Below are 18871 nucleotides of genomic sequence, written 5' to 3'. Positions count from 1 at the left end.
TAAATACCTCTTACTCCATAACTTACAAAAATAATGCACGATTTCAGAAATATTGGAAATGTCTGAAACAGGTTTAATATGGTATGAATTGTTTTTACAAAATAATTACACTGAAAATTTGTACTGTATTAGGAGATGAGGGAAAAAAATCTTGTAATAATTAAATTATTAATTAAAAAATAAATTAATATACGACTTAATTAGATACATTAATGTAAACGTAAGTATTATGTGATTTTATAATGCATATTTTCTGTATTTATGATACATTAATTTACAAAAATAATGTAAAACTTCAGCGCTGATGCAGTTGTGCATAACATGTTCAAAAAATGAAAGGAATTGTATAAACAAGATAATTTGCTTTAGGAATACGACAAAATACTAGGAGATGTACAAAAAATTCTTTACTAATTAGGTCCTTAAAAAGATATTTAATGTAATTCGATGTAATTAGATATACTTATGTAAAGATATTGTTTGTGTGAAGTATAATGAGCAGTGAATGTTTGTATGATGTATATTCGAAGCAATTGATTTATATTAATCTGCCATAATCCAACTTTTGTTAATCGATTAATTTATTTGTAATAATTGTATACCGTGTTTTTGTAATTGTATATTTAATACGTAAGTCTAGAATTAATATAAGGTTACTATGTAAATGTCTTATTGGGCTGACATCCGATGCGAGCCAACCGAACGCCCAGAGGATATAGTAGTGCGGCGGAGCAATACTTGTAAAAGTTACTGACGAATTTCTGTTGCTCCGCCCATTTTTCCCTGTCCCTAACTGTCTCCGTGGGTTTGATACTCTTCCTTGGCCAGCAAGGTCACCAGATATTTCACCAATCGAGCATGTCTAGGACATGGTAGGCCACCAAATTCGGGTACCACAAAATATCGCAGATCTGGTGCGACAACTGATGAATGCTTCTCAGAATGTGTCGCAGGATGACATTAGGAACCTCTACCACTCCTTGCCTCGACGAATTCAAGCATGTATTGCCGCCAGGGGGGATTGGACCAACTATTAATTTGAGCACTCGATTGTGATTATGAGCCGTTAACAGGTAATATGACCTTGATTTTTTAATTATTTTATTATCTGTGTATGAGCTATACACATATTCAATTTCATCAAAAATAACCACTTCCTTCATGGTGCTTCGATTCTTTTTCAAAAGAGTGTGTATCTTGGCACGCGTTCGTTTTTTATGCTTTTGAGTTTTATTATGCAAACATACCTGAATTTATGCTAACGTTTCCCCTGTTTTCCTAATGAAACATACCAATTGTAATTCATTCCTGCGAAACTGAAACTTAGCTTTAGGAATTGGTTTAGTCGTAATATCAGCAACCATATGCTCTGTTGAAAGATAAGAAAGTTTAACTGTTCCTTTGTTATCGTAGTATATGATGAAATTTTGTATCAATATGTTTTGTGCGCGAACTAAACTTTTCAGATTCTACTAGGGTTATTGTAGATTATCTTCGAAAACCTTTATCGGCAAAGTTTGGGGTAGAATAAAATGTTCTGTTAATCTTAATAACCATAGAAATTTTTGCGTAGCTTGCGATAGTTTAATATATTCAGCTTCTGCTGAGGATAATGAGACGTGTGTTTGTATTCTTGAAAACCATGAAATGCAGCTTTTGCCTAATAAAATTACACTTCCTGATGTGGATTTTCTTTCCTCAGTATCTTGTCACCAATCAGTATATGAATAATCTATAGGATTGTGTTCTTCACTCGACGAAATGTTGTCGTGTTTAAATGTATAATGATTGTTTTTTTACAGAATTTTAGTCTTTTTGACGTTCATTATATTATTACACTATCTGCTGTATATGTGAGTTGAAGCTATGATATATGGTATTCCGATAGACGATATATACAAAAGACTTTCAATAGCTTGGTGAAATTTATCATTTGAAGTTAGGAGATTTTCCTCCTTGTTTAGGTTATAATAATTTGCTTCCATTGGTGTACTAGCGGGTTTCGCTTCAAGTTGAAATTCCTTGACTAGTTGATTTATTTTACTTTTCTGAGACATGAGATAACTTCTATCTAATTTAAATTTATTTCCATGCCTCAGAAATATTTAGCTTCACCAAGATGTGTTATTTGATCGCGTTTCTTTGAATCATTAATTACTTGAAGAATTAATCCTTTTTTAGAACTTATTAGGATATCATCAACATACACAATCGAATTAATTCTTCAATGACGACCATCTTTTGTGAAAAGACACAGATCTGTTTTGCTTTGACTGAAGTAAAGATGTTTCAATGAATTTTCATTTTCTGCATTCCAGCACCTATCTGCTTGTTTGAGATCATAAATCGACTTCTGCAATTTTCATACTTTAAACCTTCCTTCCGAAACTACGAATCCTTCTGGTTGTTCCATATATACTTTTTCATTTAACTTGCCATTCAAGAAAGCTGTTTTAGCATCTAGTTGATGTAACTTAGCATAATTATATGCTGCCCATGCTAAGAAAACTCGCATTGTAGTGGGTTTCCACTACTGATGAAATAATTTTATCATAGTCACTGCTGTATTTTTGAATAAATCCTTTGGCTACTAATTTATCTTTTTACTAGTTATTTTATCTTTTTACCAGTTTCATCCTATTTTGTCTTAAACATCCATTTGCTGCCTACTGCTTGTTTTCCTGGTGGTAAATCTGTAATTTGATTGGTTTCGCTTTCTTTTAGTCAGTTTATTTCTTCTTCCATCGCCTTGATCCAAGCTTCTTATTACCTTTTCACAGATGGCTCCAAAACTGAGAACGGCACGGGCAGCGCCTTCTGTGTAGACTAGAAAATGGAGTTGTAACATTCGAGTGGGAAAGGAAATTAGGCTCGAACAACTCGGTATACCAAGCAGAGCTTCTAGCTATCAGTGCTGCAATTAGATATGCGAACACATATCAACAGGAGAAATTCTCCATACTCAGTGATTCGGCATCAAGTCTGGCGGCTATCGCAAGTCGAAACAGCCGGAGTCCATTGGTATACAGAATTCAGAAACAGTTTCTGACAATGCCTATTTCGCAAAGACCCACTTTAAAATGAGTTCCCGCTCGTACAGGGATTCAAGGCAATGAAGCCGCTGACCTACTGGCCAAGCAGGCAGCCAACTGTACGGATATATTAGAAAGACTAACTAAACTTCCTTGGTCTCATATTAAGCGAACAACTTTGACAAGTCTTCTACAAAATTGGCAAAGTAGATGGACAGAGGCAGAGGTAGGACGAAGGACATTTCGCTTACTGCCAAAAGTTAACATGGAAATAAAGACCCACTGTGCTAGCCTAACACAGTTCTTGACAGGTCATGGACCATTCCCAGTATACCTGAACAGATTCAGACTTAGGGATACTCCTTTCTGCGAATGTGGAGAGGAATGCGACACGGGCCATTATTACTTCCATTGTGTACATACAAGAACCTGGCACTTGAAGAAAGCAGCGGACTGTGCCTGGGCAATGTGGACGACTAACACACTCAAAAACAGAATAGCCCTTGATAAAATAGAGAAAATCTCAGGACACTGCCTAAGCAGAAACAACCGTGGATAATATTATAATGTTTCAAAAGTTCAGAACTTAAAGCAGATAACCAGAATAACGCTTAGTGCCTTGCAGTTAACAATATGTAAAAACTGTTATTAGTATATAATATTCAACCTTGTTACTCTGGAGTCTTCCCCGCCGTGATGGTATATAATTCCGTTTGGTTCATGTCCGTGGTCGGAAGCCATCATAGCGGTGCACTCACTCACTCACGTTTTGGTAAGCTTAGAATATCTTCAAAGCTTTCTGGATCTTTATTTTTGAGATAATGTTGATTCTTTGTCTTCTTCTTTGAAAGTGAATTTTTCCGGTAGAACACCTTTAGTTGATCTGATAGAAATTCCTCTTTCTACATTTTCTTCACATTTAATTGACTCTTCACATCCTTTTGAATCTTCTGCAAAATCATCGCAAAGAGACGTTTCTTCATCGTTTTGAGAGTTGTCGAAATGAATTAATTCCGCATCAGCAGCATTATTTTCTACATGTTTGTCAGGTACAGGCGAGTTTTTTTTAATTTTCTGTTATTATTTTCCTTCCACATACATAAATAATTTATCCTTTGCTTCGTAAATCGTATCCTACGAATATTCCTTCTTGCGCTTTGTTTTAAAATTTTCGCCGTTTTCGTTTTTTCACATAATAATATGCTTTACAGCGAAATACTCGTAAGTGACTTAAGTTTGGTTTTCTATCCTCCCACAATTCATACGGTGTTTTATCGTGGCTTTAGTTGGTAACCGATTTGGGAGATTGGCGGCAGTAGCTGCTGCTTCAGCCCAGAATCGTTTTGATAATTTTGAATTTATTAGCACAGCTTTAGTCATTTCTGCTAAAGAGCGATTTTTCCTTTCTGCGACACCGTTCTGTACCAGACAATAAGGAACCGCAGTTTGATGAAAAATACCAAGTTCCTTTAAGTAATTTTAAGTAGTTCCACTACAGTATTCTGTACCATTGTCAGATCTGATAACTTTCATCTTCTTTCTAAATTTATTTGTTGTCGATACAACATACTGTTTGTCGAATACTTCATCCTTTGAAGCAATAAAATAAATTTGAGTATAACGCGAATAGTCTTCAATGAAGGTTACGAAATATTTTTTCCCTCCTAAGCTGCTATCTTCAATTGGCCCACACACATCTGTGTGCATTAAATCTAGTGGATTTTTAGATTTAAAAACATTTTTGGGGTAACGTTTCTCTGTTAGTTTCGCTTTTATAAAAGTAGAACTTTAACACTATGAGTGAATTTACTAAGTTTAATGCCGTCTGCCAAATCACTTTTCTCAAGTGCTTTTACCGCATTTATATTTCTGCGGCCTAATAGCTGATGACATTTTTAGTATGGGGTTTGTATTTAAACATGAAATAGCATTAGGTGAGAATGTTTTCTCGTAAATTGAGCTCACGGTCAACTTATATTAAATCTTGTTGAGAGTTGCCGTCGGCTGCGAGTACATTGGTACGCTTGATGTAACACTTATAACTATCAAATGTAACAATACAACTTTTATTCGTAATAGATTGAGCAGAAAATAGATTACTATCTAAACCTGGTACATACAGTACACTTTCTAATTTTACTTGGGTAACCTTATAAGGTATTTCACTCATCTTCTTGGCGTGCCTTCGTGGTGCAGTGGTATGTACCCTGGGCTCGTATTCCAGAGGTCCGTGGTTCAATTCTCGGTGAGGGCGTTGCTCATTTTTCCTCTTTCCTGCTTTCAAAAATTAACTAATGTGTCTACAACCTGATCCTTTAAATTTTGAACTGTAAAATAACCCTCACCAATACCATAAGAATTTAATTTAGCACCATTAGCTACAGTTACAATTTTCTTATTAGAATCATTTAACTGAGAGAAAAAGCTCTTATCGCTCGTCAATATGAGTTGGGGCTAATGAGTCGAAACTCATTCTTGCTTTAGTGAGTTTTCATATTTATGTTCCTCTTTTAGCGCTGATTAAAATGAAACTTGCGATTTTCCAATTTCGATACTTTTAAGATACTTTTGTTCTTTAACTTCTTTGGTTCGTGATTGTCAACTACGCCTACAGTGGGTCCGGAAACATCGAGAGTGGACCATGGATAAGTGAAAGACAGTTGTCTGGTCGGATGAATCAGGATTCTCATTCATTACTTAGATGATCGTGTCAGGGTATGCCGTCTTCCAGATGAACATTTACATCGCCCTGCACAGCAGATCATACACAGGTTGGTGGTAGGATATTATGTTTTGAGGAACGTTCTCACGGGCGACTCTGGGATCTATGGTTGTGGCAGAACATACCATGAAAGCTGAGGACTATGCGAACATAACTGTTGATCAGTTTCACCCTCACATGATGTTTGTCTACCCAGCTGGAAATTGAATCTTCCAGCAGAATAATGCTCCATGTCACAAGGCTCGAATTGTGTTGGAGTGGTTCGAGGAGCATAAGATAAATTCGAATTAATGTCCTGGTCACTTAACTCGCCGTATTAACCCGTTAGAACACATTTGAAATATCATGGAGCGGCAGCTCAGAGTTCATGCGCCCCCATGTCGAAATATCTCGTCTTTGCGTAACCGCTACTTAGACATTTGGTACAACTTGTGTCCACGCATGTACCAAGAACTTGTGGTAATCATATTGCAGGGGAGTTGCAGCTGTTTTGCAGGCCAGAGGTCGCGTAACGCGTTATTGAGTAAGTGGTCATAATGTTTTGGCTCTTCAGTGTATACATCCACTCTGTTACCCGGCTCGGTGAGCTCGGTTTTTTATTCTTATGTGTTGATAAACTGTGCATTTTTTGCTTTAAAATGATTGAATTATATTGTTCTTATGCTCCACTTAAGATTTTTATGCTTTTAATTCATCTGCATGCAATAGCTGCAGATTTGGTAACAATTTAAAAGTTGTGTAAATGGTACTAAGCATACCAAGGCAGCCATTTATTTACTTTTGAAAATCTTAGTAGAATAATGAATTAAGTCAGTCTGTGCACCAACTTCAATGTTTTTTTTGCCGAGTGGTTCCGCAAGTAAAACTTCAATTTGTTGCACCGAAAAATCTGTCTTCCTGCACGCTGGCCGAATTGTTTATTTTGGAATGGAAAGTCTAATTTTAGTTGCACAATTCTTTTTTTAACTGTTTTAACTCTATCTGGTGTTTTAGTTTTTCTGTATTTTGTTGTTTTTAGTGAAGATGTTTTGAGATTTTATATATGTTTTCCTTGCCGTGAAGTGAGAACAGAATTAATTGAATGAGAAACATATCTTTAATAAAATTCAAGTAAATAACTTCAAATGAAATGCAGGAAAAATGTGTATAATTTAATAGGCCGTACAAGGAAGTCATGTGGTGTCCACATGAGATTTTGTTTCACGAATGTGTTGTTTCACTATGTACAATAACATTAACGGAAAAAACCGTTCTCAAAATACAAATGAATCCACAGAAATCATAATATAAATTGCATCAGAAAAAGATAATCCTGACAATTTGTTGGGAAAAATCATGTTGTTATTAAGAGCTGCTTCCAAGCAACAAAATGATCATGCCAGAAGTTTACTGCCAAGTACTTGTGAAACTGGAGAAAACAATCAAAAGGAAAAGGCCAGAATTGGCAAACCGCAGTGGAATCGTGCTCCACCACGACAATGCGAGGCCTCATAGGTCTTTATCAACACGCACTAAATTATTGGAATTGATATCACATCCCCCATATACACCCGACCTTGTGCAATCGAATTATCATTTATTTCGAAGGGTACAAAACTTCTTAAATGGTAAAAATTTCAGTAAAAACAATTACCTCAAATCGCACTTGGTTGAGTTTCTTATTGATAAAAACCAGAAAATCTATGAGAGCAGAATCATACAGTTGCGAGAAAGATGGCAAAATGTCATTCGAATAGAAAGAAGGTATTTGTGATGTAGATGAAGAAAGAAGCCTTATCAGAGCTCTTTCGTGTAGAAAAACTGAGTTTTATTTCTTACTAAAAAACCGAAATTACTTTCTTGCCAACCCAATACATTGTGACATTATGCTTGAGGTTCATTTACGTCTTTACTACTGCCTCATTTCGCCACATCGCATTGCACGAGTTTGCTGATTGCAGACTTCGTGTAGATTTGAGTGGCAAGCAGTCTTAGGATAAAATAAGAAAAATAGCCATATTTGAGAGTTTTGTTTTCAAGCCGATGTTTTCTGCCCCTGAAATTTCTTTCTCTTGGCGAATTCACCGCTGCTCTCGAGTTCGATAAAATATACAAAGATAGGTTCGGTGTGATAAGTTGGAAGTTTGAGTTGCTGTTGTGCTCTTAGGTGAAGCTCGTAGCATTTGTTAGAATAAATTAGATTATTTGCAATTAAATAATTTTTAAGGAAGCTTGTGTTTTTAGCCAGATCCAGGTGATTAGTACTTTCGTGTTGCATAATTTAACCCTCACAAGTGATTGAATAAATTTTTAATATATTGATACTTACATATTAACGCAACTTCTTTAATAGAAATAGCCAAATTTTCAGAATGTGTCAAATTATGGCAAACATGCGCATCAGTCAAGTAGCACCCCCATTCTAGTATGTGTTTTTTTTGCTGTATTCTAAATTTCATCGAATTTTATAAACAAATCTAGGTATTTTTCCTTAGTTTATAATATGAACTTGTGGAATTTTCCAGCAATGGAAGAAACTGCGTTAAAAGTTTAAAAAAATACAGAATGTTTCTGAAAATTTTCTAAAGGGAACAACGAGAAAATGCGCTTTCTTGATAGCCGCTGTTGCGGAGAATTGCACGAATTCGAATCTCTACAGTTCTCTGACTTTTTTAAATCAAAAACAAATCGCTGTGTACTTCTGGAGAAGAATAGCTCAAAAAATCATAAAGAGCTATGAAGAAGATTATAAGTGTTTTAGTTTTTAATTTCTTACATAGTCCTTATTTAATAATTCAAATTTGCATTTTAAATTGCTAGAGTATATTTTCTTTAAGCATGTTAATAATGATTACCGACTTACAATAAATATCAATTGCTTGGAAATCTCTCTAAAAAAAGGCATGAAAATCCCCAACTTGCAACAAGTGAAAGTAACTTTTATCATTTCATCTGAAAACAATCGCCAAACTGCGTCAAAGTGATTGGGTTAATACGTAAGTGTCAATATATTTTTGTCTATTTGTTTGAATCGTTTAGTTATTTTAGTGGTGCGAAGTCACCCACAGATTCCACGTTACTCCTAAAGTAACTTGTTGAACTCCAGACAAGTGTTACAATACTACATTAAACTACCAAAGCTGCATCCAACACATTTCATTCAAACTTCCATAACTTAAATTGTTGCCAACTAGCACAAGAACGTTCAATGTAAGTATTTCACAAATAGGTTCTGAATCACTCTACATGTTATAGTTCAAAAACAGCGCATCTTGTACCGTTATTAGTGGCACTATCGTGCAACATGTAAAACACATGTTTATACAGAAGGTTTATATAGAAGTTCCCACACTTTCATGGGACGTGTCAAGAACGCTTACAATGTTAATATGAGGCTTTACTGGAAAGTTCTAAATGATGTTTGACGTAGCACATTTATTACGTGCAAAGGCATGTTAGTTAATCGTCATGTAATTGGTTAAGAACGTCCTATGTAAAACGTACAACTTCCTATATTAACGGTCTACGTTCTGTATTGTCTTTATATTTAATTGGCAGTATTGAGACAGATTTTTAAATTACCACACAAAGGACATTTTGTGCACTGACAAATCTAGGACTTTAATTCATTTTTCAGATTAAAATCATATGTTGCCCAATTAACTGAAAGATTTTATAACAATACTTCAGTCTTTTCAATATTTTATATGAACCCTTTCTAAGAACACTATTAATGGTTTAAAATTATTTTAATCTTCTGAACCCATTAAGAAGTGATCGTTTTAGATGATGATGCCTCATACAGAAGAATGCTAACGTGTGCAGAAATACTGACTACTTTTAGATGTGCTCGTTTTAACGAGGTGGTAATTATAAAGCTATTCACTACATGTGTAATGAATATTTCTAACTACTGCACTTTATTAAATATCTAATGCAAAGTATATATAATAAATCCATTTAAAACATTTACTGCGAACAAAATTACAGATGATTTCTGCTCTCTGAAGCTGTTGAGAAGTTGTCATTTTAGTTGGTGGTATTCCATTACAGATGTTTTTTAATGATTTCCAAAATACTGGTTATGTTTAGAGGTGCTTGGTGGTTATGAAATGGTTCATTGCATGTATAATGGATGTCTCTAATCAATGAATTTTATAAAGTATCAAATTCGCGAATAAACCTTTTTGATACCTTTTCAAATATTTATTCTGTTACATAGTTAAAAAAACTACGTTTCTAATACCATGTTTGGCGTAAAAAACGGAACAATCGTTTGTGTTGTCTAACACGAATTTTATCATAATGTGGTTATTCTTCTGCTTACCTACATACCTATCTACAAGGTCCTCGTCAGCTGTTTTCTATTGTGACTGGAGCAAAACATTAGGTCATTCACACAATGAAATCATAAAATATTGTTCGAAGTAATAACCTTGATTTTATGTTTCTTTGGAATTGGTATTAAATTACTTTTTTCTTCACAGATCGTATTTCCTTTGGTGATGTACTTTCGGAAAGGAGCTTAAATGTAATATGTATTAATGTATATTTCATGTAATATGCTTAAATGTAATTAAAAATATGAACTTTTAAATCAAATCCAAAAATTGTAATTATTGAAGTGCAGTGTATTGGAAAACATACCTGAAGCATTTTAAACCAATTGAGTCCTTTTTAAGGCTAGCAATTATTGTTTCTTATATTTTCAATGTTTACAAGTAAAACTGCTATGTTTTCTCTATTGTTGCATGTAGGCGGCTTTGATAAACAGGAAGAACTTCTGTTAGTATAGATAATTATAATTACGATCTTTACATTGCATTCGATTCAGTTTGTTATATTTGTTTTTATTTCGTTGTTAGGAACAACGTTTTAAGACCCATAAGAGTTTGTAAATTATGAACTTTTACTGGGACATATCCGTTCGGTTACACACTCATTCTTTGATTCTGAGGATTGCATAACGAGCTCATTGAAAGTCACTCGACGAAATATAAACTAGCCTTAACTCAGCATCTTCGAGCGATCAAATATTTTAGCGCTGAGAAATACAAACTTGTAGCCAACTTCTGATATTTTACACTTCTAGAGCAAAATAACGGGACATGTTTTTCCTTGAACCTAGACCTGATCGTAATGGGACCAGATGTGTTTTTTATGTTCCCATACATTTCTAGTCACTTAAATCAAACCCGGCGCAGAACATTGCCAAAGGGAAATATAAAATTAATTTCAGCACTTTAGTAAAATTTAAAAGCTGCCTTTATATTGTAAGATCTATCTCTACTTTTCCACATACACTAACTTAGATCCTACAACGAACCTAGCGAATTCTCGCACAGGAGTGAATTAAATACCAGCACAGAAGAAGTGTGCAAAATAACCCTTTATTAAATCAAACTAATTTAACAGGAAGCACGGACTTCGTGCGTTACAAAACACCGTTCACCTGCGGCGGTGACTAAACGTAGATTAGAATAAAAATCAAATCTGAAAAAATAAATGAGTGCAAGAACGCACTTCAAAATTACTCCTAAGAGATGGACTCTCAGAGATCTAACCGGCGTGATACTAAACTGATAAGCCCAAGAGGCTTACTAGCGTGATCGCGAAATAACAACGAAACGTGCGTTAGACTAGCGAAACACGCTCTAAATAAACCGAGATAATCACACGTTTAAATAGCACTTCACTTAACTTTAAATTTACATCCTGGCGAGAGACGTGAGGGGAAGTTGAGAACAGGAAAACTTAAAATAAATTTATTATGCAAAATAAGAAAAACCCTACAATATAAATGTATTAGTAAATCCGATAGGCGTATACGAGGGTATAACATTTATTAATTACTAATTTTCTCTTGTCGGAGAAAAGTAAACGACATCGCAAAGACGTATATTGTGCAACATTGGGAATGTAATTTGCATTGATATGATTTACTATGCGTTTATGGAATAAAGAACCGAATTTTACGAAAGCAGACTCTATACTGTGGATGAAGAACCTAACAAGTTCGCCATAGAGGCCTTTTTTACCCTGAGATAGGAAAGATATGGCGTTAGGAACGTATTTTATCAATGCTGCAAAATAGCGCTATTCTCAAACAAATATATTGTTACAAAATGCTCAGATGCGGTAACAGAGTATCAACGCAAAGCAGTGTTAGGGTTGTCAGAAAGTGGCAAGAAAAATGCAGGGTTGCCAGATTTGAGCGGAATCTCTCATTTGGTGAAGAAATAATTCATAGAAATAACGTTCATGAATCCCAAATGCCTGAATAGAGATGGAAGAAAGTGAAAATGTGTCTGTTTAAGTTGGTAGAAACTGCTAGTAAAGTTACGAAGTCGCAGTTAGAAAGTACTGAGCCATCTGAAAACTCATGTGATGCAGAGATGGGAGAAGCTGATGTACAGTTTAAGCAGAGTGTCGTAGTATTACAAGAAGATACACCTACTTCTCAAACAAAGTGTATGTCTCATAATACAAGTTGTGCAGACACAAACTTATTCTTAACCACGATACTTGTGTTTGTAAAGAATCGGATTCTATTCATAACTCTAGTGCAAACAGGCTCTAGTACAAACATCTTGAAGGCGGTTAAAAGCTATAAATACCCTACTTGTAAGCGGAATTGCAGTGTATAGTGTAGAGTATCTTGTATAGTATGTCGAATTCAGTAGTAGTGTTTTGAGTTGAGTGATTAGCTTGAGAGCGACCGAACAAGTCGAAAGTTGTACTTTAGTGCTTTGCCGCGAAGCTGTCTTCATCGTTATAGAGAATATTCTCGAGGAAAACCGCTAAGAATGCGTTCTAGAATGTTGTAGCTCCATCTATGACGTATCGCCAAATATCGGCAAATCGGCGATTTTGCGCCAAATCTGGCACCTCTGCATTTCTTTGCCACTTTCTGAAAACACAAGTACCGCTTTGCGTGGAAACTATCTTACAGCAGCTGGTCATTTCGTAACAGTATATATATATATACTATTATGTGTTATGTCCTTAAATATTTAAGTCACGTAAGAGAAAACCTTGTCACTTTTTCAAAATTGAGACGAATGGCATTTCTTGCAGAGAAATGCTTTTTAAATTTATGGTAAAGTTATGTTTTCCAGATTGAAACAGGTATTATAGTTAAATATTTCATTTTTCAATGCAGTTTCTTACTAATTTGAAAACCGCAAATGATACTACCTCTTTAATCTCTCAACTATAATTAACGTGTGTAAATTTACTGTAATTGTAAAGTTTATTTAGCATTTCAGGCATTTAATTTTGCTTGGAATATTTATCTTAACCATATTTATAAGTGCATACATCTTTTGAATACTCTGGAGCTAGCTCCTACTCTAATGCTGTAACATTTATGTCAAAGTTTTTTTAACGAAATATTATTTAATTGTCTTTCCTTTTCGCCATGAGTTTCACTTATTCCAGAATTTATGTAAATTGTAATGAGAAGTAGTTTTAATATAAAGTCAGAGGAATTACAAATAGCTGTGTCTAAGAGTTTTTGCCTGTTAGTCTCATCTTCTCTGACGAATAAAATTTTGTGCTGTTGGCGATTTCCAGGTAAGTCTCGAATTGAAGATTATAGAATAAGAATATATTCGGATTTAATAAGATGGACGCTTGATTTTTTGTCGTGGTCTAGACAAAGCTTGTAGCTTCTAATAGGGTTAGGTTAAATTGTTGAATTTATAGATATCGCGGACGAAGCCTGAGTTTTAAGCCTGGTACAGATTGTTGGTACTTTCTATTTGTATACTTTAATTTAATCCTTCAGAAATTGTGAGGTAGTATAAAGTGATTTCTGTGATTGGTTGTTTATATTTAGAAACTCTGGTGGCGGTTATTAATCTCCCAGAACACAAGTAACACCTTATTTTTATTGTAATTATGCTAGCTAATTTTATTTAAAATCCAGGAGAGATGTTTTTTGACTCAATAACACGAATAGCTGGTGCCAGCGCTTTGTGGAATACGTGGAAATGATATTGCAGATTTTCTCATTAAAAACACACACACACACAAATTTATGTTCCAGAAAGCCATAAATTTTATGAATTGATAAATATGGATTATCAAGATTAATGATTCAAATTTATGCCCAGAAACTAGTGAAAAGACACTGAAAATATCTCCTAGCGAAGGGCTATAATAGCCCTAATTTTACTCATGCTGCCGCTATGGCATCCTTCCTTCTTTTGAGTCGACAGGATTGCTTCAATGCTCCTCTCTTTTAGATTAGACGCAGGGATTCTCCAATCAATTTCGCCTGGCAATTCTGAACAACCTACAGGCAAAGACTATTTAAACACATTCGCTGCACTTAGTAGTTAAAAGAATAAGGAAATAAGAAAACTAATGGCCTAAGTGCCCAAAATCAGGTATTTGTAAATAAATAAATTTATTTATTTTGATTATGACAAAGCAAAGCACTCGAGAGATGTCTGATTAATGGCAGGGATGCCATTGTGAAGGAGTTTTAAGGAAAATCGGCTCGTGTACAGGTGGACAAAATCATGAAAACGTCCCTTGCAGCCATTCGCAGGGATTTGAACCTCGGAATAAATTACCAGCGTTCAGCGACTTTACCGTTCAGCCGCTAGTGAGCTGTAAATAAATAAATAATAACTTATTCTGACTGTTTTTATTATGAACAATAAATCGCTTTTAAGATAAATAACGTTAGTTTATAAATTTCTGCTAAAAGCTTTACAGAAAAGAAATTGAGAAAACTGTTATAGAGGGGTAACTTAAGATCCTGAAAGGTATTTCTCCCGCCTTCTTAGCATGCCTTCGTGGTGTAATGGTCAGCACGCTCGGTGCGTATTCGAGATGTCCGAGATTCTAGTCCCGGCGAGGGCACTGCTCATTTTTCAAGTCTCCTGCTTCAAAACAATCCTAATGTCTCTACAACCCTTTATAGTATTTGGAATCAAAATTTGAAGAAAGAATATGACAAGGAACAGAGACGCTCAAGGAGAATTTTCGTAATTATATCTTAATTTTTGCTTCTGTTATTCACAGTAGTATAAATAGGAAATTTGTGTTAAAATTTCATTTTAAATTTCTTGCTTTAAAACCTTTTGAAGGCATCTTAGTCCTGTTGTTTAAATATAAAAGAAATATATTTAAATATAAAAAAGAGTCAAGATTTAAATATGCAAGTCTATGTGTTTTAAGATATTTTTGAAGATTATTTTCTTTATTTTTGCTCCGCGTTGTAAAGATATAAGCATATAAAAATTTTATTGTGTTATAAAGTATAAAAAATCAACATTAGATACCGTTAAGTGTTGTTTCCATTAAAATAACTAATTAACCACAATAATAGTCCTCTGCTTACTTAATGCATATCATTAAATTTCATGAAACCAGCAGATGTTTTAATATAGTTTGGAAAATAGCAAATATTGATGTATCTTGTATATAAATTAATACAATTTTTAAGACTTTTTAAGTGTATCAATGCGTAAATCACACAACTATTTAACACGTGAATTCAAAAGACTAGATTTTATTTTTCTGAAGGAATTCTCCCCTATACATAGATACTATTAAATACTTTATACATTTTAATACAAGCATAATACATCTTTCTTCAAAATTGTACAGGATAAAAGGAAATATATGACAAAAGATGCTTAACTCTCAGTCTCCGTTATAATCTGTTTGTCATTTGATCTAACATTCAGTCCAGCGCTTTTCATATCAGAATTAAAATTTATCGCATTGAGAAGATCGATTATACAAAACCTTTGAATTATCCTCAGTTGATGAGCCATTATCACTGGTTTTTTCTGCGTCTTCTAGTGCTTCTTCAGAAGAAGCAGATGGGTCAACTTGCCAAATGCTTCCTCCTTGTTTTCTGAATATGAATCCTTCCAAAACTTCGTAAGGTACTTGGAATATTAAGTAACAGATAAATGACAAAATGAAGCTTGTTACAGCGTACGATAAGAAAGACATCATCTAAAGTTTAAAAAAAAAGAAGCTAATTAAAAAGGCTGTAAATATAATTTTTATTTTCAGTGTAAATGACAGTCACATAGCATTGCTATTATAAAATGAGATAGATAATTTATATGACACAAATACACGACTGATTTCGAAAATCCGGTCCTGTCAGTATGCACACAGATGCTATAGTCTGTTATTTTAGAATAGTCACTTCAAGGCCATTTCGTTCTTAATTATGCCTGATATCCATAGTAGCGACTGTTGAAGAAAGAAGCTCGAATCCTCTGATTTGTTAAAATCTCCTCTGTGAAATGAAGAAGAAAATGAGACGAGGACCAATATGAGCTTGAAGTTCCTATTTTAAAGTAACAGACAATAGCTTCTCGCACTCATTTCATTGTTGAGACTTCTATAATCTGTACCCAGTATCAGTACAAAAGTAACGAAGGCATGCGAAGGAGATCAGTGCATTCTCTTGAGCAAAGAATCGCAATAGTGGTCGTTCATAACTGGTAAACAGGCCAGTTGTCTTGCGCCTTTTTATTTGGTATAAATTAGGTAAAATGTTCATTGTTAATTAAGGTGTTAAAATTATGATAAATCTTAAATTGCTGTAGATTTTAAAGAAGAATCTATCGCTTTCGTAGACGAGCTGATATAAATTACCTTTCTTCAGGATCAAAGCAATTTTGTAAAGGAACACTGACAGTTTAATTCTAATTTCGATTGTAGTTGAAAAATGCGCCAGCTAAAGATGTATTTTCGCGTTATTCCCGAATGTAATGTAAATATTAGACAGACTGAAGTTTTTTTATGTTTGTAGGGTTTTCTGTCAATTTACCCAGTTATGTTGTGTTTTCAAGTATTTTCATTTATGTAGGTTCGTGAACTCTCTCCAAGATGCAAATTAGTTAATTTGCTATATAAATGCAGATGGTTTTTAGTTTAACAGAGGGTTTTTTTTGGCAGCCTTGCTAATCGATCGCTCTGTTTATGTTTTCCAATCACTAAATTGACTTGTGAGCTTTAAATTCATAACCCCATTTCCTTCGTTGAACGTATAACTGCCAGAGCCAAACGTAGTGCATGTTACTTTGTATTTCATATTTTCATTTGACTGGAACGTTTGTTCCATTTTTCTAGCAAGCAGAGCAGATTAATGTATGTTTCTTTGTTGGTCTGTATATCCCTCAGGTTACGTATTAATAAATAGGATTATTTTAAGCCCGAGTTTATATTTTAGCAGAAATTAAGATGGAGTGTTAAGTCGTTTGTCTGTCTTTACAGTTCTAGGAGTTTGCATTTAGAGTAGTGTAGCGCAGTGTTCCTTGGAAAGTCATCCATAACGGGAAACGTTTTATGAGAAAGATTTGTGCTAATTGTATAAAGAGAGTTTAATATAAAACTATACTAATCGTTGAATTTTTGAATAATTTTAGAGCTGCATATTCTAGCTCAAAATGGAATTTGAAGATACCAATGCTCAGGAGAGCAAGAACGGCTGAAAACAAAGAGAATTTATAGCTGTATATGGCTTTCGGTTTTCAATTGTATAAATGCTTTATATTATGCCGATATGTACTGTAAATACAGGCCCGTTTTCTACTGAGCATCATTTACAAAGGCTGTGCCGTTGGCGATAGCTCTAAAATGATCTTCCTCAACCAAATGTTTAAGAGATATCACATTTAGTCGCAGTTAAGGAAAACACCCCCGCTAACGTAAAAATAAAATTTAGGAACATTTGGAAGACGGTCAAAAATATCTAACAGTTTCTTGATATCTCTGTTAGAAGCCAAATTTCAAGTTTTCTAATACTCAGGTTATACAGCAAGCTTGGAATGTTAACATCCCCTCTTATTTCATGTATATGGATATTTGGCCTCGAAAATGAGCCATTGCACTCCAACCTCATATTCTACAAGGACATCGGAGGGTTAGGCCTAATTCATTTGCCCTCATATTTTATAAAGGACATCTGATCAAAGAAATACAGTTAGTTTCAATATTCACTGAAATTACTTAACGAGAATCGAATCTAAGGGTTTTTCTTTTTTTCTACTTTTGCTTAGCGTCAGCCTTTTCAAAACTTTTTTAACCTTTTGATGTTTAAGATGAATATCGGTTAAATGTTTGATTTATTCCCGTTTTCGAAGATCGTCTGTCTTTCAAAATGACCCTAATTGCTGCCATTTAGTGATTTTATCCACACTGCGTTTTGATAAAAGAAATAAAATCTCCCTTTCTCTCTTTTTTCCAGTTGAGTTGAGTTGAGTAAAATTTAGAGAAATATATCTGTAATGCGCGTCAAGATTTATATCAATAATAGAATCACAAAATCACAATGGCAATAGTGATAAGATTGCCAGATTCACATAAAAGTCACAGATATGGTAGATTGCAATTTTTAGGAACGACAGCTAAATAATATTAGAATGTATTTAACATATATTTTTCAAAGGAGAATTCCGTAGGATAGTTAAGCGTCATTACTTTCATAAATGATTTTGTAGATGCAATCAAAATTTTCCTTACTAAAATTTTCAAGGCTGTTAAGCAAATATGAGAAGACAAAAGGACGAAAAAAAATTAAGAACAAATGAAGGAATAACAGAAATATATGAGAAATGAAAAACAGGAAAAATATCCTGAAGTATACCTACAATGGGGCTGTTAAGAATTTCTTGAGATTTTATGTAATTAATTCGAAGAAAAATGTTATAAGTATAATTCAAAATAAGTAAATTTAATTAAACAAAAAAATGTAAATTTCATAAAATTAAAATCATATTTCATATACCGAAATATTATGAGGAATTTATTAAAGCAGATTACGATACTTCGAAGATTTCTTTGTAAATTTGTGATTATAAAGTACTAAATAACGTTTTTCTCGTTAAAGTAAATAAAAAAAAAACCATAAATGAAATTTAAAGTTAACTGCTAAGACCATAAATTAAAATTTAATAATGAATTTTTTATTTCAGATTATCGCCTAAGAAATAAATAGCAAAATATCTTGTAAAATTTTATTAAAAGTTAATCCTTTCTAACATTGAGACGAAGCCTTGGAAAAATGTATTGGAAAACCTTGGAAACACTTAGTAGAAAGCTTGAATTTCAATGGAATTCATATTAAAATCTCGAAGTACTAAAAAGTATATAACAA

General features: G+C 33.9%; 1 protein-coding gene and 1 long non-coding RNA gene across 2 annotated transcripts in view; one reads left to right on the top strand and one right to left on the bottom strand.

The window, feature by feature from the left end:
* The window catches only part of LOC146995490 (uncharacterized), a 378021-nt gene that overhangs the window by 145393 nt on the left and 213757 nt on the right, over nucleotides 1–18871 (top strand). The window lies entirely within an intron of this gene.
* Nucleotides 15244–18871, bottom strand: part of LOC118205181 (nose resistant to fluoxetine protein 6-like) — an 89984-nt gene continuing 86356 nt past the window's right edge. Inside the window, exon 15 of the mRNA XM_085824131.1 lies at nucleotides 15244–15714. Within this exon, the coding sequence (XP_085680257.1) occupies nucleotides 15460–15714 (255 nt within the window). The 3' untranslated portion in view covers nucleotides 15244–15459. The remainder of the gene's footprint in view (nucleotides 15715–18871) is intronic.

The sequence above is a fragment of the Stegodyphus dumicola genome, chromosome 9 (assembly GCF_044657685.1).
Source record: "Stegodyphus dumicola isolate Sdum_Otavi_A_Nest chromosome 9, ASM4465768v1".
In the NCBI taxonomy this organism is placed as follows: domain Eukaryota; kingdom Metazoa; phylum Arthropoda; class Arachnida; order Araneae; family Eresidae; genus Stegodyphus; species Stegodyphus dumicola.
Note: the sequence above shows the minus strand (reverse complement) of the source record. Positions and strands in the feature narration are given on the sequence as shown.